The sequence below is a fragment of the Astatotilapia calliptera genome, chromosome 22, assembly GCF_964374335.1.
Source record: "Astatotilapia calliptera chromosome 22, fAstCal68.1, whole genome shotgun sequence".
Lineage (NCBI taxonomy): Eukaryota > Metazoa > Chordata > Actinopteri > Cichliformes > Cichlidae > Astatotilapia > Astatotilapia calliptera.
Genome location: NC_137442.1, coordinates 19699709 through 19721489, shown reverse-complemented (window position 1 = coordinate 19721489; position 21781 = coordinate 19699709). Strand labels below are relative to the sequence as shown.

General features: G+C 40.8%; 1 protein-coding gene across 1 annotated transcript in view; it reads right to left on the bottom strand.

Moving 5' to 3' along the window:
• gabbr2 (gamma-aminobutyric acid (GABA) B receptor, 2) overlaps positions 1 to 21781 on the bottom strand; it is a 212011-nt gene that overhangs the window by 39934 nt on the left and 150296 nt on the right. Inside the window, exons 11-13 of the mRNA XM_026156284.2 lie at positions 21094 to 21226; positions 19142 to 19249; positions 14529 to 14651 (exon numbers count right to left, since the gene is read on the bottom strand). Coding sequence (XP_026012069.1) covers positions 14529 to 14651; positions 19142 to 19249; positions 21094 to 21226 — 364 coding nt within the window. The remainder of the gene's footprint in view (positions 1 to 14528; positions 14652 to 19141; positions 19250 to 21093; positions 21227 to 21781) is intronic.

Genomic DNA, 21781 nt, shown 5'->3' with positions numbered 1-21781 from the left:
GTAGCTTATTCCTCATAAAACAACTAAACAATAACAACTCAAATATTCCAATCTGATCAAGTAAAAGGATAGCCCCATGCACTCTTATTTGATCCCTGGCATATCTGCAAATTGTCTATGTTATTCCCTGTTCCCGTTTAATTTCTCTCTAGGTGTCCCTCATCATCACCTGACTGCTTCTGGGACCACAATCATCATCATCTTTGCTATCCTGACTATCATTACCATCATCATCATCATAATCATCATCATCATCGCCATCACAAAAAGTCACTGGCATCATCAAATGCTGCATCTCTATCTGGAGTTAATAACTAATCATAGCTGTGCCCCTGGCCAGATGAGATAGAGCTGCCTTTCCCTAATCTGTGAATGTGTGTGTGTGTGTGTGTGTGTGTGTATGTGTGTGTGTATGTGTGTGTGTGTGTGTTAGCCACCAAGCCTTAATGGAATCCTCAGGGCTGTGTATGAGCAGACGAGGAGCATTGATGAATGCGCCTGGTCATTGATAGGAGGTGTCTCTGGTATCAACGAAAGACAGAGGGAGGCAGGAAGATGGAAAGATGAGGGTAAGGCCAATTGTATGGATAGAAGAAATGTGAGAAGGGATAAGAGTCAAGGGAAAGAAAGAAACCCAGAAGAGTGCAAGAAACGGACAGCACAATATTGATAGAAATACGAGGGAGGGGAAGCTGCATATTACAGCTGAGTGTTTGCATAAGTGAGATTACAGTCAAGCATACTATTTCATACTAAAGCCTCAAAAACAGACGTAATCACTTCAACAGTGATATTTACAGGCACATACACATGCACAGAAGTACATACCCATATTATTTTGTATGCGTACATGTGAGATTCATGCAAATTCAAATATGCAGACAGTATATCAACAACCAGTGTCCACACTACAGCGGTTAAAGCCGTAGCTGTAAGTGTGGAAACTCTTGACACCACTTTTCATTTAAAAGACTTCTAATTGGTCAATTGCATACCCCTCATGCTCAATCAGCTGTTGCCTAGCAACTGCAGTCCAGGGAGCAAGGAGAGAGAAGTCGAAAAAAAAAAAAAGGTTCGGGAAAAGAGTGAGAGGAGAGTAAAAGAGGTGCAGGTGACGGTGGAGGTCGGGGGTAATTCACTGTTTGTGCTTATTTTGCGAGAATGAAAGACAGCTACACGAGGAGGTGAGTGAAGAAAGGGAGGGACAGACAGAGAGAGGGAGAGAAATCACACAGCACATACAGATGGAGCAGAAAGCAAAAGGAAGCAAATGCTGCCAACGAATTCCATATTCGACAGATTCACTTGAACAGGCTCAGTCATGCACAACCACATGTCCAATTTACCAGCTAGTGTCAACAAATACTGCACCTGCGAAGCAGTCCTAAGAGTGCTCTCCCGCATGATTCAACGATAACGCTGTCAGCTTACACCTACAGTACACTGTTGTCCCTCACAAGACAAATACCACTGCATTGCCAAACCATAAAAAAAACATACTGGGCAAATAATCTTCACAAAATGATGAAATCCTGTGTAAACTACAACCTCTTTTGACTTGGCTAGATGTCCGGGTTCCCCTCTTCTTCCCCTCCCAAAACAGACTGAAGCAGAGAGGAAATAAATCAAAAACGCAGGAAACATGAAAATGCTTTCAAACTTCAAACAGCTTTATGCAGGGGTAAATCATAGAGGAGCTAACATATCTGACAAGACACGTGGAGCTAAATCAGCTTTAAATATAGAAACATGGAGGCGGAACTCCATTGATTTATTTATTTTTGAATATTCAGACATTCAGAAGGTACAGCGTGCACTCATAATCTTCTCACAAACATGATTTCCCATATGGAAAAGAAATAGTAAAAACATATATGATTTACTCATGAAAGTGGCCACTTTCTCATTACTTTCATATATTTTTTTAGTAAGTATACAAAACACACAAGTTTCATTATATAATTTTCCAAGGGATCTTATATGTGTTTTCACTCTTGTATGCTTTTCATACAAGTTTCACACAAGACAGATACAAACTTTATAAGATTTATATATATCTTTTCCATATGGGTTCAAGTGCACCACAATATACTTTCATCAGCTGGCACAGTTTGATGGTTACGAAGAGAATAACTTAATCTCAATCTATCAGTGGTCTTTAATTTCTAATTGGCTTGCTCCAGTAGCTTTCTGGTCCATAAATCAATTAATTAACAGTTAACATTTAGACCACAGTTGCAAAATCGATGTCCCTTCACAAAACATTTGGCCCTAAAAACAAATTCAGCTTGAGTTTTCATTAGCACATAATGCAGCACTCTTTATATAGGTTGGGGCATGCGTCCTGTCCAGGTGGAGATTAGATTAAACTTGCTGCTGGCTGGGACATTCAAATACAGGCATAACTATAAATAGAAATAGGACGTCCCTCAGGGAAGACCTGTCACACAGTTACTTAGAGTACCACAAAATAACAGGCCAATGACAAAGGCACCATGTTGTGCCGGGACCTACAGCATGTACAGCAGAGTAGCTGCACAGTATGTGTAGAAATGGGTACACAGAAATGTGATCGTCAAAGAGTCACTTGCAACTGGGTCTTTTTCAACAGTTAACTATCCAGTTACTTAGAGGAGAGCACCTTGTCATTCATTCAAAACACTAATTTAACACAAGTAAAATATAACACAGCACACACAGTAACAACACCTTATTATACATGCAACAACACAGAGCTTGCCTATCTATTAGGCAAACTCTCAGATGCTCATGCAGCCATGCAAAGCACCAAGGAATGTGTGAGGTCTGTGTACCCTTCCCTTTTATTCTCTCCCTCATATCCTGCTTCCCTCTGGAGAGGGTCGATGAGAAGAGGCCTAGGTGGGTGGCGGTTATCCCTTAATGACCCGGTTTACTTTGAAAAAGCATTGATCTCAGCCAGAGCTTTAATGCTAACAAAGGAGAGTCAAAACCCATATTAGCACCACCTTGGCAATGCTGCTGCTGCGTGGATAATGCGGCAGATGATGTTCTCCTTCATTATGAGTGAAGACTTTGTGACTCTCATTGCTTGTCCTGTGATCACTCATTGGTAAATCCCTGTATAATTTACTTTTAAAAGAAATCCAACAAGCCAACCAGAGTGCAATAAATACAAAACAGGAGTTGATTTGGGCTCTAGCAATGCTTTGATAGTGAAAGGAGAGCATAGTGTCCTTCAGATGGCATTCACATAATCAACAGTTGACTGAAATGGATCAACTAAAACATCGATTTTTAAGATGTCTTAGTTGATTAAAATCGATTCTAGCTTGGATAACGTGATATCAGTTCATTAAAATCCTGAATCGATTTTTTAATATAAATTTATTTTGCCCGAAAAGCCAGAATCTCAGGTTAAACCTCACAAAATTTCAACAACCACCAAACAGTAAATGAGAGCAGGTACACGGATTCTGCACAAAGACGTAAACACAAAGCGCGGACCCGCCGACGGATCACAATCAGTGAGATGTCACCTTTCTTACCGGATGGCACGGACTGGCTGATTCTGATGTTTCGGCGGGTCCCCGCTTTGTGTATACGTATTTTTTTTTGCGCTAGATTCTGAAGCTGCAGGTTTTATCTCTCTCCAACCAAAATTCACTGAACCAGCAGCAAAAGAAGCAGCAAACTACACTTCACATTTGATAAACATTGTCATGAATTCCCTCTTACTTTTACTGTTTTGCTTCCACCCAGGGGCGCATCTAGAGAAACTTTCTTAGGGTGGCATGAGGGTGGCAAAGAAATCAAATGGGGGTGGCAAAATCAAAGCCTTTATTCCCCCCCAAACACGTTTTTCATATAAATATAGTCTATAACTTAATTATTGTCTGTAGCTGACATGATTACACACTTTAGTTACATAAAACATGTGAGTTTTGATTTTATGTACTGTATAGCCTGTATAATAAATAAATATGTAACCCAATAAGTGTAAAATCCAGAAAGCTACACAACATGGGGCGGTTCATTTACAAACACAAGTCTAACTCCAAAAAACAGTCTCACACTGTTTTTTGGAGTTTATACATGCTTCGTCTCCAGGGCCCACTGTATATATTTATATCTAAACATATATAAATAAAACCACGTTTGTTTACATTAGTAATTCTTTTTGTGCATAATTTTATATTGTTGTTAATAATAAATTAATTAAAGCAACAAAGCAACCTGAAGGGTTTTCTTTCGTTTTTGATCTACTGCAGAACATTTTTATAAAATCCCAGGCCGGGAAAATCACCTTCATGTTTTTCTGTGTTTTATCCTCAGCTACTTTGACACAAAGGCATCTGCTGTAATGCTCACACCTTTGATAAAGTCTCGCAAGTGTCAGCTTTCTTTTTATAGATATAAAAATATGGAAATGTACTGATGCATGATCTGAATTATAATATTTCTGACTGTCTAAGGCAAAATTTCCCTGATTCACATCGAATCGAATCAAACCAAATTGAATTGAATCGAATCTTCGGGACCTTGTGAATCGGAATTGAATCGATTTTAGAAATCAGTGATGATACCCAGCCCTAGTAATTAGTTCTGAGTCCATTTTGGAAAATAGTAGAAAACAACCGGTGCTCGATGGAAGATACAGTCATGTGAAAAAGGAAACTTTTGCAGGACTCCATGCATGTGAAAAACTAAGTTCCTTACTGCTACCAAAGGAATCCAGACGGTAAGTAGCAACTAGGTACCAGTAATAAAATGCACTTGATAAACTGATCATAAGCTATAGCACATCTATAAATTATTAATATAAATATAATATAATATTTAATAATTTTCTCTAAAAAGAACATGGCAGCATGGAGTAAGCTTGTAGAGTTGCATCTGAAAAAAACGGAGACGATTGGTCACACTGCACAAAACCACATTTGTCAAAAACCAAACACAGCATATCAGCACAAAAATTTCATAAAACTGTCAGCATGGTGGCGGAGGGGTGATGATTTTCGCTTGTTTTGCAGCCACAGGAACGGAGCACCTTGCAGTCACTGAGTCAACCATGAACTCCTCTGCTTATCAAACTACTCTACAGTCAAATGTAAGGCCATCTATCAAGTAGCCAAAGCTTGGCCAAAACTGAATCGTCTAACATGACAAAGAAGTACAGCAGCAAATCTACACCACAATGAATGCATGCAGGTTGTTACGATGGACCAGTCAAGGTCCAGCCCTCAACCTAAATGAAATGCTGTTGCGGGACCTGAACTGAAGCAATGTTGAAAGAAGAGGGGGCCAAAATTCCTCCACAATAATGTTGCTAAAGGTTGCTTTAAAAGCTACTGAATCACTGGGAGTTGTATTTAGTTTTTCACAGGACTGCAGAAGCATGTTAGACCAAGAGGATCAAACACATTTTAGTTCATGGCCCCATAAAGTTCAATTTGACCTCAAGTGGGCAAGACAAGTAAAAACACTGGATAAAAGCTGACAAGACATGAAAAAAAATCTAAAACCATAAGCCTAAAGCCTATTTCCCCCAAATTCACAGTCTGTCATATATTCTACAATTTACAGAGCCTAACAGAAAGTCATAAAGTATTCACATGTGCATGAGTATTTTACATATATAGTTACAAAAAAAACCTTGTCTAAATCTAAAAATACTATAATCTTTCCTTATGTTACAAATTCCTGTGCAAAACTATCCAGTGGGCTGAATTTGACCCTTTGAACCAGCTGCTAGTTTAACACCTCTGACTTAACTGTCAGAGTAGAAGCCACACACACCACTAGCGAAACAGAAACATGACCTTTGCCCACATAAATCTAAAATGTTTCTGTTTAGTCTTGGCAGCTTTTCTTAGATCAATGAGCACCCACGAGGAAGAGGTTTCTAAAACAATCGTCTGACCACAACAGTGTGATGGATCTGAAATTTTTGACACAACTAAAAGCTGATTTTATTAATGAGGTCACATAACCCACAGGCTGCTCCGACTACAGAATCAGAGTTTAGAGAGAATACATTTATACATATAAATGTAACACCCATGTAAGGTGCAAAAAAAGGGTGACCAATAACAATAAAAACTCAAATAGCCTCAGTGACCTTGACACACAGATTCCCACTGGAGTAGTACACGCGTTCTCTGACTCAAGGAAATTTGCTGGCACATGTCTCACTCCCTCTGGCCACACTCGCTACTTTCCCCAACTCGGCCCATCAGCACCAAATCCTGACCGGAATTGGGCCAGATGTTGATCCCTCCCTTTGAAGAGGTGGAATTGAGAAACTACACAGAAGATGGTGAACTGAGAGTAGAAAAAAGGAAAAGAAACACCAGAATCAAATGAGACAGAGAAAAGGGGGTGATGAAGAGAGGTAAAAAAAATTGAGGATGGGGGAAAAAAAAAAAGAGTGGTTCAGTCCAGCCTGAGTTTCATCCACTGGCACTGCTGTCAGAAAGCACTTTTTTTCATCCCCTGCTTTTTTAGCACACTCCCAAAGGGTAATAGCTGGACAAATAAAGAAAAGCAGAAGAGGGGTAGAGGATAGGCTGGGAGTCATGGAATAAATAAGGAGGTTTGGCAAACAGAACAGGGGCTGGTGACATGATTCTGATGGTTAAATGTCTAACATAGGTAGAAGGCAATTCAAAAAGTAAACAATATAAGCGCATGGTGATGAAAAAACAACATGAAATGAAATGTGGGGACTGAATGTGAGAAAACCTTATACCTGTGGGTGCAGGAGAGTGTGTGCGAGTGTGTTCGTTAAGTCTGTGTCTGAATCTGGATATAAACACATTAAGTATTAACCTCTCTACTTGATATTCATATGAATGAATAATTTAATGCAATTTACTATCACATGGGGGTGATGGATGCAACATGCCACATTAATACAGCATATGCAGTCAAATGCAACGGAGCGAAATAATGGGGACAAATGTCAAGAATGAAGAGTGAAATGATTCAGCAGGACAAGTGGCAGGCAGTAGCAATGCAAACAGCACAGCAAAAACTGCCAGGACTGCTTTGCAGAGTGACTCTAAAGTGTGGAGTCACATTGATAGCAGGTGCCTGCTGTCAGACTGGTCTGATGTCATTATTAATAGAAATTACAACAGATGCAAAAACTGGCCTTCTTATTTGTTGCCCACAGTGTGACTGTTGTCTGCGGTTACCTTTCCTCTCTTTTATTTAGAAATGATGTTAACAAAAATGTTTTTTTTCTCCATCTTTTAAAAATAGCATTTTTAAGTATTACAAGAACAGATGGCATTTTACAGCCTCCCGCCAAGAGAAATGGCTGTGTAATCTGAGTAATTGCCTTACTTAAGATGTATTTTCATAGCACAACTTTTTTTTTTAAACAGCGCTCAAATGCATTTATGTTTGGGGCAAATAATGAAGACCATAGCAGCGTCCTTTAGCCTCTGGTCAGATTAGTTATGCATCTTAACCCTCGCTGCTTTTGTCTGAGCCTGGCAGTGAAGACCCTGTCTCGATTTCCATTGCTGATAATGGGGGCTCCCATTCAAGCTAATCAGCATCATATCATCGCTGCATAAAGATGAATATTTCCACATTAAATGCTAGTGGTGAGTCATACTTTGCTTGCTCCTCCGATGATATGATACTGGGACCAGGTGAGTGCATTGACAAAGCACCGGGATTAAATTCCCTCCACCCCCCTTTCTCTCCTCGTCTTGCTGCATACAGGTGGGGCAGCAGAGGCAGAGAAGCAGAGGTAAACTCTCAGAGATCTTCTGGAAGAAAATCCGCATGCATGAATATGTATGTGTTGATAAATCTGTTCTGCTTCGATCAGCCATTGACGATCTATCAGCCTTGGGCATGTATTTCTGTGTGGATGCTTAAAGTTTTCCCAGCATGCGTTGTCATGCTGAGACGGGTGCCTCAACCCGTTATTTTTGTCTCGTGAATCAACAGTGCCGCTCTCTGCGTTATGGATGTCAGGAACCATGGCCGTTGCCATGGCGATGCCACACTGCAATATTCTTTTGCAGCTCTCCTGCCCGCTGATGCTTGCAGCAGCTTCCAGGCTGCAAAAAAATAAATAAAAAAAATACACGACAGAGGAGGGAGGGGAAGAAAGAGAGGAGAGGAGAGGAGAGTAGAGGGGGTCTGCGGCAGGATTCACCAGAATGCTAATCATCCTTTCTTGACAGTTTGTCCTTCATTATGCGGGGGGGACAATACCCTGGATCCACAAGAGTGGATATGAATGCATCCGTAAACACACAGGCACTCATACAAAAACACATCTGCGTATGACTTGCCACATTCCACACGTGTGTACACTGACACTACAGCATGTGTCAGTACTGCAGGGCTTAATTTCTAGCAGCCAGCAGCTGCTGAAACATCCATGCCATTAAGGAATGGACAATTATTAACGAGCCACAGAAGGGATTTTAATTGCTCACTGCAGCCCAACAATTCCATCAGCATTCCCAGGATATTTGGGGGAGCGGTCAGAACAATTCCTGCTTTCTGTACATTAAGTTTAAGAGGGAGGGCTGTAATTATCATCTTAGTCCATCTACATTCCACTTTGTTTTGTTTTGTGCTTTTCTATATTCAGCATGTGAGTCTTTATTTCATAGTATAGTATATAGTAAAAGCAGAGGAAAATTTCTTATAGTATCAAGGTCAAAAGTCATTTTTTGGGAGAGCACCATCATCCATGTAGTGCAATTAAAACTACAGGCTTGAAGTGGAGCCATAAAATATGACTGGGGGGTGTGAGGTTACTCTCCTCCCATTTGAAAGACTTAAAGACTTAACTCCCCGCACGATCCTTGGCTCTTCTTTACTTTTATTTGGGAGGGTATTAAATCAGTGATGTTTTATGAAGTGTTCCACAAGGATCTATTGTCAGCCTCTTTAGTTTCATCTTCTTGTTAATGCTAATAAAGGATGCAAAGGGGAATGGCCCAGTTTTGTGAATGGTAGCTCATTAAGCTTAGCTTGCTAGATTCAGCAGTGGGATTAACCCTGCGGAACTGAATTTTTCCAAGTTGCCCATGTACATCGCAAGCCCAATCATTTCATCCAAAATCTGCGATAGCCACTGACTTTGGCCACACACTCTCTTTGACTGTGTCTATTAAATTAAAGAAAGAAAAAGAAAAACTGAATACGCTTGTTGTTTAGCAAAGACACCCTCCGGTGAAGTGGTACAAACAGCAAAACTGGCAAACTAGGTAGCACCGTGACAGTTCAATAACACTGCACTGACATACAATGTATCCTTGGATACAGCAGGTGGGTACAGCTTAGCGAACCCAAGGTCAACTTCAATTCTCCACAGAGGTGAAATGTGAGGGGGTGTAGGGGAGTTTCTGACAAAGACAGAGCGAGAAAGAGAGAGGGAATGAAAAAAAAGAAAACGAAAAAGAATGTTGGCCAAGCATGATGCGGTAGTTCACAGGAAACTGGGTAACTAATAGTCCTTCTCTTTGAGCAATTTACTATTAGTGAGTCAGTCACTGGCTCCTGAGCTCCATGGAGACCGTTTACCACGGTCCTATTCCCCATCCCCTCAAACAGTCAGACTTAATCTACCTTTCAGATCAGAAACAACACACACAAACAAACACACACACACGCGTATGCACACACACTGGACTACAACTGCAGGAGATAATGTAATAGTACTGGGGAGAAAATGAAATATGATGGGATCACTCTGCATTGTTTATTATTATCTTCTTTTTAATTGTCTTTCATTTTCATTGGATACTAGTAGATCACAACACCAACTGTTCCAACACCTCACTGAACCCAGTGGAAACGCTGAGTTATTTATTGCAGTGCTTATGCCATTATGTACATGGCTTAAAACCCTTCTGCCTCTGTTTATAAAGCAATATTCTCTGTTAGTTTTGCTTTAAAATTATTGTTACAACCACAGCTATTGATGAGTTATCGTTATCTCCTAACCTCTCTTTGCTTCTTGTCTACTTTCAGTTTATTTGGGTTGCCTTCTGGTTTGTGGTCCCACGTGGCAGGCCTGGAGGCCCAGGGTGCAGATGAGCTCCAGGCTGTCTCTTCCCTCAGCTGAGCCCCAAGGGTCCACTGGTGCCGGTGTTTGAAATCTGGCAGGCAAGGCAGGTTTGTGGACCCTATGCCTCAGCCCAGGCATGCAGATTCATAACCTCAGGGGAAATGCAGACTCCAGCACTCAGTGGTTTATATATATTCACAACCCTCCACTGGCCAGGACATAAAGTCTGAGACTACTCCATAAGGAGTCAGCTGCCCATGCTGATAACATTCACAAATACTAAGCAAGGCTTTGTTTTCCTCTTTCAGCAGGCTTAAATATATAAGTGGCTATATAACACAAAAGAAATACAGCTTTCTCTAGAGTTGTGTAAATACCTTTCATTGTAGATCAGAAGTAGTCAAATAATACTGCCAATATAATACTGCCAATATAATTTACATGTTTTCATCAGGGTTCGCAAACTGGAATCTTTTTATCCAGGACTCAGAGAGAGAGAGGCTCTCTGACCTGCTACTCTTTGATAAGCGCTATTTATCACTTCACAAGATTTTCATCTAATTGAAGAAAGTCAAAATTGGGTGCAAGGTACCTTTGCACCCCCACAGGACCTTGGCAACAAGCTGGCAAACAAGAAGAAAATCTATTCAGGATGATCAAAAGAAGTCTCCAACAACAGACCCAGATTTTCACCGCACCAGACTTCTGGCAACCTCTGTTTAGCAGCAGGGTCAATGAGTATGCAGCTAATGCTGTCAGTTTCTGAGGATTCCTAGGGTGCAGTTAGCCATCTTGTGGCCTGCATACAGAACTCTGTGGAACTCTTTGCTCATTAGGTGAAATGTCATCTTCGTACTAGCCGTAATCTCCTGTTTGTAATTTGAAAGAAGCAACAGTAAAGTAAATGTAATCGCGCTGTTCCACTGAGTTTTTAGCCAACACATAAAGAGAATAATACACTGTAGCATTAATGGAAAGCAGATTGTTTTTAAATAGTGTTTTCAATTCAACATACCTGGGACCTGTAGTACTACGCAGGTTCAGAATATCTAGGATATCTTTCTGCCATCTGAGTTCACTTAAGCTAACAATAGCAGTCACCTACTGTATGTGATGGTGGTGATAAACTCAATAATTCAAAACAGAGCTTCACAATCTATCTATGACGATGGTTGGTGGTATGTTTTAGGAAGACTGTGGAAGTTAATCAAGCAATAATATTAGGACAAAATTAATAACCCAACTTCAGTTGTTCCTTTGAATTAACAGGGTATGTTGTTTGAAAGCCTTATTCCTTCAGCTGCAGCCTGGAGAACCTCGTGCAAATTGTTAGTGCAAAGTGTTTATACCCAACATTCTGTGCACGGAATGTTCAAGCGAAATGTTCGTACCCGAATGTTCGGGCAGAATGTTCGTACGTGCGGAATGTTTGTACCCAAAATTCTGTTCACGGAATGTTTGGGCGGAATGTTCATACCCAACATTCTGTGCACAGAATGTTTGTGCGGAATGTTCGTGCAAAGTGCTTGTGCCCAACGTTCTGTGGGCGGAATGTTCAGGCAGAATGGTCGTCCCCATTATTCTTTTCACAGAATGTTCATTCGGAATGTTCGTGCAGAATGTCCGCGCAAAATGTTTTTGCCCAAAATTCTGTGCACGGAATGTTCGGGCAGAATGTTCGTACGTGCGGAATGTTCGTACCCAATATTCTGTACACGGAATGTTTGTGCAGAATGTTCGTACCCAACATTCTGTGCACGGAATGTTCGCGCGGAATGTTCGTACCCAACATTCTGTGCACGGAATGTTCGGGCAGAATGTTCGTACCCAACATTCTGTGCACGGAATGTTCGCGCGGAATGTTCGTACCCAACATTCTGTGCACGGAATGTTTGGGCAGAATGTTCGTACGTGCGGAATGTTCGTACCCAACATTCTGTACACGGAATGTTCATGCAGAATGTTCGTACCCAACATTCTGTGCACGGAATGTTCGGGCAGAATGTTCGTACGTGCGGAATGTTCGTACCCAACATTCTGTACACGGAATGTTCATGCAGAATGTTCGTACCCAACATTCTGTGGATGGAATATTCGTGCGAAATGTTCGTGCCAAGTCTTTGTCCCCAACATTCTGTGCATGGAATGTTCGTGCGAAGTGTTTGTGGCCAACATTCTGTGCACGGAATGTTCGGGCAGAATGTTCGTACGTGCGGAATGTTCGTACCCAACATTCTGTACACGGAATGTTCATGCAGAATGTTCGTACCCAACATTCTGTGGACGGAATGTTCGCGCGGAATGTTCGTACCCAACATTCTGTGCACGGAATGTTCGGGCAGAATGTTCGTACGTACGGAATGTTCGTACCCAACATTCTGTACACGGAATGTTCATGTAGAATGTTCGTACCCAACATTCTGTGGACGGAATATTCGTGCGAAATGTTCGTGCCAAGTCTTTGTCCCCAACATTCTGTGCATGGAATGTTCGGGCAGAATGTTCGTACGTGCGGAATGTTCGTACCCAACATTCTGTACACGGAATGTTCATGCAGAATGTTCGTACCCAACATTCTGTGGACGGAATGTTCGCGAGGAATGTTCGTACCCAACATTCTGTGCACAGAATGTTCTGTGCACAGGATGTTTGGGCAGAATGTTCGTGCGAAATGTTCGTGCCAAGTCATTGTCCCCAACATTCTGTGCATGGAATGTTCGTGCGAAGTGTTTGTGGCCAAAATTCTGTGAGAGTATGTTCGTGCGGAGTGTTCGTACCCAACATTCTGTGCACGGAATGTTTGTGCAGAATGTTCATACGCAACATTCTGTGCACAGAATGCTCAGGCGGAATGTTCGTGCAAAGTGTTTTTGCCCAACATTCTGTGCACGGAATATTCGGGCAGAATGTTCGTACGTGCGGAATGTTCGTACCCAACATTCTGTACACGAAATGTTTGTGCCCAACATTCTGTACATGGAATGTTCGTGCAAAGTGTCTGTGGCCAAAATTCTGTGCTAGTATGTTCATGGGAAATGTTCTTACCCAAAATTCTGTACACGGAATGTTCGGGCGGAGTGTTCGTACCCAACAATCTGTGCACGGAATGTTTGTGCTGAATGTTGGTGCAAAGTGTTTTTGCCCAACATTCTGTGCATGGAATATTTGTGCGGAATGTTTGTACCCAACATTCTGTTCGCGGAATGTTCAAGCAGAATGTTCGTACCTAACATTCTGTGCACAGAATGTTTGGGCAGAATGTTCGTGTGGAATGTTAGTGCAAAGTCCTTGTTCGCAACATTCTGTGCTTGGAATATTCATGTGAAGTGTTTGTGCCCAACATTCTGTGCCAGTATGTTCATATCCATATCCAGTTAAGCAGAAAAAACAAATCTTCACTTGAAATTTCTTGCCTGGCTACAGTTTTTGAGTGAAGAGTTGTTCTTTAATACACTCAGATTATAAAAACTACAACTGGATTATGGATTTGAAGTATCCCTTGGCCTAACATATTCCATCATCTTATGTATCTGATAATTTGATTAGGTTAACAGACTTGGTTAAACCAGTGAATTTTGTAATCATCTATATGTTATTGATTTATCATCTATTTTGAGACTATCTGCATCGATATTTGCAGATATTCTCAAAAACAACAACAACATGCACAGCTTGAAGTGTCCCTGGTTGAAGTTTCATGTGGAGCAAAGTGAGCAGATGTACTCAAACAATTAGCTTTCCTAAACCACAGCTGCTGTATACTTCATTAATAAATCACTATTATAGCCAGATCCTTTCGCCAGTGGGTCCTCACTGCACCAGTGATAAAAAAAAAATGGGCACTCCTACTGACTTCAGGCAGTATGCTCAACACAGAAATATGAAATAAAAAATAAATCACCCAATTCAACCAAAACGACTAATACCTCTGAGTATAGAAATATTCACTTGCCTTGCTAATGTGTGGATTCCCTTAATATCACTGATAGTTATGTGCTAATATGCTATGCCTAACTGAAAACACACTTCACACATCATCAACCTCTAATGCCAGAGCTACAGTATGTTCAATTGAGCCAATTGCGCGCAAAGCTAGACTAATCCTGCACCAATCTCAGAGAATCTCAGTCTCTTTACAGTCACAGTATACTGTAGCAGTTTTAATTTCTGCTCCCTGCCATGCCAACTCTCCAGCGAAGATGAAACGATGCCAAGTGCCTCTTTTCCAGTGGAGCTTGCCAAAGTCTCCCATTCAAGCTGGCAAATGTCCGGCCACGGGATGGGCACAGGAGGCAGCAATGGCTAACATCCTGACCCAAAAATAACAGGCACAACAAAGATGCTCGTGCAGGAGCCTATAGCAGACATTTTGTTTGGTTAAACTCAAAACACTCAGGCATTTTTAGCAAGACTTTATGTCACCAAGACTCCCCACCAGCTAAGGTAAGCTTCATTACCAAAAGCGCTGCAAGTGACCACAAGTTTAGACAAGATGACTGACCTCCAGGCTGTATTCCTCCACAGTCCTCCTAAGTGGGTCCACAATCTGCCAGCAGATGAGGATGCATAAGTCGATTAGCAGCATCCCGCCAACGATAATCAACAGCTTCTGGTCCTTTATGATCTGAAGAGGGAAGAGAAAATTAGGTGCTTTTATTAGCTAAATAGCCCACACCTGCTAATGTTATATGATAATGCAAGTATCTGTAGTGTCATTTCAGACAGCATTTCTTATTGACCACACTAATTATGTGAAGTGAGTTATTCACATCCCATCTGAGGTCCTAGACCCCTGCTGTTTTCATTTTAACCATCTAATCAGGGTCTGGTAATAATGTATTTAACTGCAAATGACCACCTGCTGGGATCGGAATCCAGCCAGGCCTGTGAGTCCAAAAGACCAAGGCCTGGTTCAACATTCGATAAAGACACGTAGCGTATTTAGCAGACTGTAATCATCCCGGGGGTGTAAACCACGAGTTGACATTCAGTTGTGTCAATACTATGCCACCAACAAGCAACAGTTTTGTTACCTTGTGGTGAGAGAATGTGGAAAAGATCCACCAAACAAGAGCCACTGCTGTCAACCACAAAAGCTCCTCTTTTGTACCCTGAACTTTAGAGGGATGAAAGCTGTGACCTGTTTGTGATCTTTATTTATAATAGCGTTTGACTGTCTGGAACCGCAGATCAAAGGAAAGGTCAGGGGACGCGGGCTGGGCTGTGTTTGGTGAGTATCACATAGCCCAGATGCAACTCAGCAGTGTTGTGCAGGTCTCCACCCATAAGTGGGCCCAGGATAAGATAAATAATGGGACTGTGTTTTTTGATCTGCCATCTTTTGATGCAGTGCTTTTGAGCAGATGTATGTCGGCAAGGCAAAACAAGGTATGTGCTCTGTTATTGTTTATCACATTGCTTCGGGCCATTTAGGACAACATGAAGAAGAAAATCAACATATATTACATATACTGATTAAAATTCTATAAATCTAACAAGTAATTAGACATGTTATATTTCTGAGAAATGTACTCTACCCTACACCATCTGCTAAACTGTGATATGTTACTCTGCCAAGGCATTAATTAATCTAAATTACCTGAAGTGTTGTCTGTTTTCTTTCCACCAGTCACACCAGTAAAGCTCCAGTGTGGCTGTAGTTACTAATTTGAGGAAAAAGCCCAAATAATTTAGAGCCACCACAGAGCTATGTTCTTAAAATGATCCTTTTTGTTGATTTTTCAGGATGATTTTTATGTTGCATCCACATCTGCATTGTGTTGTGGTGTGTGAAAATCTGTCTACAGGTAGATGTATATATAAACATACATTTCATTACTGAAAACTGCCTCTGTGGCACTTCCATGACTGTATCCTGCTTGGTTCGGTACTTTCTTGGCAAAAGATTTCTAAAGACAGACAGATTTTCTTTTCTCCCTCTACATGAGTTGTGAGTCCATGGTACTGGGGACATAGATGGTTGCTTCTTTTATTTTTTTAAAGTCATGTTTAGAGTACCAACATCTGACAGCACTGGTAGTTATCATGACATTATCCATGCGATCTACCTCAGTAACACTACAGTAAAGAGAGGGCTGTCTTTGCAACTAGGAAAAACTGGAGGTTACCTTGGTGATTACATTGCATTTTTTCTCATTTGGCAACTGGTTGCAAGTAGCTGTGGTAACCAAAGGTTGAGTGTGCAACACCTTCAGTCCCTGGGTGTCAGCTTTTGATTAAAGGTGATAGCACATATCGCATGTTGGGAGGCAACCTGTGACTCAGATGGACTGGCAGAGGTTACAAATAACTGCTGTACAAATGCAGATAGTCGACAAAAGCAGCATAGTCAACTCAACACAACTAGTTGAGGTGCTAGTTGGTTATATTCTTATTGTACTCTTAGAAAAAGGCAGGTCTGCTAGGTGCCTATACCATTTTGCCATCCTGCAGCAACTGTGTCAGTATTTGTGGAGGAATTATTGAATTTCTGTTCAATATTGAGAAATCTACAAGGTCTACAATGGACTCTGAACAGAAGTAGTAAATGTGAATTTCTTTGTCTGTAAACTGCAACAAATTTGCAGTTTTCATCGATTTATCACAGTTAATTGCTGCATTTTCAGAAACAGATTGCATGTAACCACCTTGAGCTCATTTAATCACAAGCAGACTGATTCTTTGTTATTGCTGTTTCATCACCATCTTAAAACACCAAATTTGCTTTGAAGATTTGCCAACTGATTCCAAGTGGACGCAGGACCAGTCTCTGTCCATGCAGCAGTCACTTCAAAGGCATCAAGACTCCAAGCCAATTACACATGGCCACAATACTTTTGCTTGTGCCGCAGTCTCCAATCATTGTTTTAGCGACTGTAGGACATTTTGCCTCAGAGCTAATTCAAATTTACAGGGTTACTGATATGATTGATATGAGACCCTGAAAGTCAATGAATTACTTAAAAACTATCAATAATTTCAGATACAGAGATGAGATTTGGTTAGGACCAAATAAATCACAGTCTACACTTATCTACACGTCAGACTTGAGGAGCTGATCATGCACAGAGTCACAGTTTTACAGTTAAAATATTTGTTGCATGACTTCCATCCTCCATTTTTGCTTTTTCTTGACACCACTGTTTTCCCATTGTTATTAAATTAAGAAAACAATATTTGCAGCAGTGATTTTGTGCATTGTATCTTTCATGTATGTTTATCAGTTAGGAAGCAATCCATCTAATCCCTGAAATAATGATCAAAATGTGGAAGCAGTAAAAACAACATGTTTAATCTCTACTTTTAGGTTTTAAATCACACACTTATGTGTGTGTGGCTCGTACACAGGGGGACTTTTGTGAGCACATACTGTATGCTTATCTGTGTTTATGTGTTTGGAATAATAGGACATTGATTGGCTCTCCTCTCTCTGCATCGTCTGTGGCACTGAGCTTTTAAAGAAGTGAACAAGTGCCAGCTACAGCCCACCAAGTGGAACCTTTATTGAGCTCACCCTTGATTTACAATCCCTGCTCTCCTACAGAGAAAAAAAAGATGAAGGGGAGGATAGGGGAAGAAGTGAGGGATGCAGTTCCAATCCCACAGTTTGAAGAAAAGATGTGTTTGTCCCTCCCCTGACAGCAGTTGGCAGACATTTCAGGACACCACCAGCAACTATCACTCTAGTGAAGCCAAAGCCCCTGCACTCAATCAGTGTGGGTGAAGTGGGATGTGTGTCTGTCCTGCTCACACAAACCCAGGCCTTGAACCATCAGAAAACACACCCTGAGGGCCTGAATACTACTTCTGGAGAAACATTTGTTATGTCTCTGTTAGCAAGGGAAAGAGGATGAGAGGATGGGAACGGAGCAAAACAATTGGCTGTGAAAGGTCAGAGAGGAAAAAACTCTTTTGTTTTCATTAAATGATCACTTTGAAAAAGACAGTGAATTACAGAAATGTAAAAGGCCGGGACCAAAGTCACACATTACAAAAAATGATTACAAATGTGTTGTGACTGAACTGCAGTGGAAACTCAATCTAAACTGGGCCTCAGTTCTTGGATTCTCTTTATCTTAATCTATCATTTGCCCTCTTTTCTCGGCGCCCCCTTTTCTTTTCATAGAGTCCAACCTACTTTTTTTTTGCCATTTGGGCCATGTTGTTTGTCTTGTCCCTTTCTCTGCCACGCTTTGCCTTTCCCCTTCTGTCTCTCCCTTCTGCCACTATTTCCCTGCATCCCTCCAACCTCTTCCACTCTTCGATCCTTCCTCTTTCCTCCTTCTCTTCCTGCTTTCTCTCTGGCAGGCCACCCACACGTCCTCCAATATGCAAGAGGGTGAGAGAAAGGGAGAGAGAAACAGAGGGGAGAGCGAGGTCTATAAATACAAAAAGGCCAAGCAGAGTTGCAACACTTGGTGAGCTCGACACCGCTTTTATATAACTGGGCCAGCAAAGCAGATTGTGTTAGATGTTTAAAAAGCCATTTGTATTTCTAGATCCTTTTTCTCACAGAGAAGATTCTAAAAGCAGGTGCCATGGGGCTGCCAGTCTTTCAGTTTGTAAAAAGCACAAGTAGCACTGATGCACTGAATACAATCACCCACACACCAGCGATGGGGTTATAAAAGGCATGCGAAGCCTCCTGGAAAAGACTGTCATGTGCCAACAGATACGACTGTGGTTGTATCAACCGCCAGTTATGCCATCCAACAGATGTAGGTAATGTCATGAAAAATATAAGGTTAAAAACCTCGAGAAAGCATATGGCCGTTTAAGTGGAAAGCTGCAGATTTGTTTGATATAAACAAATTTGAATATAAATGAAAAATCAAACCACGTTTTTAAGGAGGAGGAATCATTACTGCAAATCTATGAAGCAGGAGTGTGTGGGCCATGTTTCAATCACATCAGAAAAATGAGAAGATATAGACTGGATGGAGTGGTGAGGAGTACTTCCCTGCCTTTTGTCTTGTGGTAACTGGGATAGGCACCAGACCACCCTACAACTCTAAGGTGGATAACCAGCTAAAGCAATTAAGAAAATGGATTAGGTTAGACCCACTGAGTTACCTTTATAAAAATATTTCAAAAAATCATAATATTTTTCAATACCTTCTTCTTCATCTTCACATTTTTGAAGATGGCGTGTACCCTCCAGGTCTTGGCAAACATGGCTCCGAAAGCTGTTGTGTATCCAACAATGAGGATCCACGTCCGAACCTATCAGAACAACAGTGAGACATGAAATTGTGTCATGTCATAAACTGGTGATCAAGGCTGGAAACAACATCTGATCTGACAGCTATTTGCATTTTTCTCCAGAAGTTCATTCAAAGTAGCATTATGAAGCATTCTAAAAATAAGGTGCTGTCAGATTTATTTCCCATCTCTGAAGCTCTGGGAGAACATCCTGGACTATGAAGCTGTCACACTCCTGAGCGCATTTCAATTTTAATGAAAAACAAAATGTAGATCTCTTACTTCCACGGCACAAATGGCACCGCTGATGTGTTTTTAAAGCTTCAAGTGCAACTATAACTGAGAAAACCCTAATACAGCCACAGAGACCCTGTGTGCACGATTTCATGTTTTGTATTTGATTACTGTATACGGTACATATTTTCTTTTTACCTGTGTATCTGTGTACAAGCTCTCTATATCTGCATACACATATGAGAAAGCAACAAAATGTGGCACAGCGGTAAAGAAAAGAAGAAGACAGCGAAAAAACAATTACGCCATTTGTTCTCAAAGCAACCAGCAGATATTGATCGGTAGCAGTGAATGGATAAACCTCTGTGCTCCTCTGCTGCAGCACCCGAAGTCTGAAGTGACAAACTCTGTTGTGGCTCTGCAGCAGAGCTTGAACCAGGTGACAGAAGTTCAAGACGTGCTCTGCCTAACACCTCTTTGGTACACATGTGCATATTTGTGTCTCTATATCTGAACAGGGTGGGTGTCTCAGTGGAAACCAGTTATCACTGTAATCAAAACTCTTTAATTAATCCAGTATCTACACAGTCACACAGTAATGCTACCTGAGGGGAGATACTTAATATGCAGCATGCTTACAAAAGGCCTGCAGAGAGAGATTCTGTTAGTTTTCACACAGTCACATGTGAATACGATTCATCTTTTGGTAGTGCTTTCCATTCTTTAGAAACCGTTATATGACATAAGATTCTGGGGATGAGAAGTGACCCAGCAAAGACTTCTGTCTGGCCCACTGAAGGTGTAGGAGGGCAGCAATTCCGGTTTATTAATTGTATTTTCCTACGTTTTACCGTTTTTCCTACAGATAAAGCCCATTCATACTACACCAAAATAACTAAGCACCTGATAAACAATTACATGATAGAAAAGTTTTTCACTATATACTATTTTTTTTAAAATCCATAGTAAAACAAAAAGAATAAATAAAATAAAATAAATTCTGTAAAATAACAAAAACTTTGTTTTATTATTATACGGCAGTCAGAGAGCTACAAGAACTTTTTGCAAATTTAAGCCCAAACAGTCACGCTGACAGCTGTCTTTCATTTACTGCAGCAGCATTTTGTTATCATGCAGAAACACTGCGATGATAAATCTTATTTTAAAATATCTGAGGTATTCAATAAAAAGTTAAATTCCTTTACACTGACAGCAAGGAGAGTTTCACGTAATATCAAAGTGGGCTGTATGAGTTTGACATTACTGACATAAGATGAGAGCAAACATGGCCAGAAGAGAATTTCATATTTGTATACACATATTCAGATAAGATGTGTACACTGTTTATAATAAAGGTTTCGCCTCCTCTGGACACGATTGAGTCCATTTCTTTTTTAAAAACCAATCAACTTGAACCAACGAGTGCTCACAGAATATGTTTGGTTAATATGCTGATAAATTGATTTAAAACAAAGACATAAAGCTTGCATCTCTTTTTTGACTAATAAAATATACTTTGGTGGTGTGGCAGTGGATGGGTATTTTTTTCTCCTTTTTAATTGAAGCAAATTTTAAATTCTTGCCTTTATTCATTATTTTATTTATAGGAGAACACTCTTAAGAGGACTCACGGTGCAGAGGGTCTCAAACTCTTTGTCAGAAACAAAACCTCCATCCAGACCAAACAGGAAGATAGATGCATAGGAGAGCATGCCTCCCAGGATGATCAGGTTATTCATGTAGGGACTGGACATCTTGATTAATCTGAAAAGAAAAGAATAAAGGATTAGAGGAGATTCAAATGATGATAGAGTAGAGTTTAATCTTATACAAAGTGAGAGCTGCTAAATAATAGTATTTCTCCAGAAATAGTTCATCATTATGCTCATGCTTCATCATTTTTTGATTTCAATACTAGAGATGGACCGATCTGATATTACGTATCGGTATTGGCCCGATACTGACCTAAATTACTGGATCGGATATCGGAGAGAAATAAATAATGTAATCCGATCCGAAGTATCACAAAATCACCTCACAAAACGCGCTACTTGGCGTAACCCAGCTCGGCGCATCGGAGCAGTATGTGTCACGTGATAGAGCGGCTGTTGTCTGCGAGACCTGTCGGCGGTCTGTTGGAGCATTTGGAGCATCGCTACATGCTTCATAACCGCAGCATTTCATCTCGGCGAAAACTATCCCAGAGAAGTAAAACAAGTGTGTAAGTTCATCCCTGAATGTTTGCATAGTATTTCCACGTTAAGCTTAACAACTGATATATGGAGCCACAGCTGGACTGGCCATCGGAGTTCCATATTG